We start from the raw sequence: 829 nt of genomic DNA on the forward strand, positions 1-829 counted from the left end.
AGAGAGGAGAGAGCAGATGGTAAGAGAGAGAGAGAGAGGGGACACACACGAGAGATAGGAGAGAAAAGACAGGAGAGAGTAGATAGAGAAGAGAGGAGAGAGCAGATGGTAAGAGAGAGAGAGAGAGGGGGGACACACGAGATAGGAGAGAAAAGACAGGAGAGAGTAGATAGAGAAGAGAGGAGAGAGCAGATGGGCAAAGAAAGAGAGGAGAGAGAGGAAGAAGTTACACATTCTTGTGCTGAGACCACCAGAGGGCGCCCTGTAGAGGATTTGGTGTCTGGCGCCCTCTAGGGGAATATTGTTATATTGCAGGAATTGAGCGTAGCCCTCTGGGGGGTGTTGGGCGATACGTACAGATGCCGCAGTCATCGCAGCAGTCACACATGTCGGTGCTCCATTGCATCCCTTCGTTGACTATCACGGTCTGCGTGGTGACGGAGCCGGGCTGATTGGTGACCGCCTGCATCTCTTAATCCTGTACAGAGAATGAGAGGAGGAAGAAGAAGGAGACATCACATCTATTTGAAGGGACGCAATGATTCGCTTCGTTCTTTATTATCATTTTATTACAAGTTCTGAATCCAGTTTGCAACAGGGAAACGATTCTCTGAGGCCAGAAAAATAGAAAACCCGGATCTGTACTAATTCGCAGAGGATCTGATCCAGATAACCAGGGCCATCTTTAATATTGATTGGACCCTGGGCAAACATTTTCTTGGGCCCCCGCCCCTACCCACCAAGCCACGCCCCCTACCTGCCATGCAGTTTCTCTCTCCACCCCAACATCCCAAATAAAATGTATTTATTTTATATATTTTTTTTTTAT

At 48.0% G+C, this 829-nt stretch overlaps 1 protein-coding gene across 1 annotated transcript in view; it reads right to left on the reverse strand.

Annotated features, from left to right (window-relative positions):
• LOC108802497 (cornifelin homolog) overlaps positions 1–469 on the reverse strand; it is a 5,228-nt gene extending 4,759 nt beyond the window's left edge. Inside the window, exon 1 of the mRNA XM_018574361.1 lies at positions 354–469. Coding sequence (XP_018429863.1) covers positions 354–469 — 116 coding nt within the window. The remainder of the gene's footprint in view (positions 1–353) is intronic.
• Between the last annotated feature and the right edge of the window lie 360 nt (positions 470–829).

This window comes from Nanorana parkeri, unplaced genomic scaffold (assembly GCF_000935625.1).
Source record: "Nanorana parkeri isolate BGI_ZX_2015 unplaced genomic scaffold, ASM93562v1 scaffold2899, whole genome shotgun sequence".
NCBI lineage: Eukaryota > Metazoa > Chordata > Amphibia > Anura > Dicroglossidae > Nanorana > Nanorana parkeri.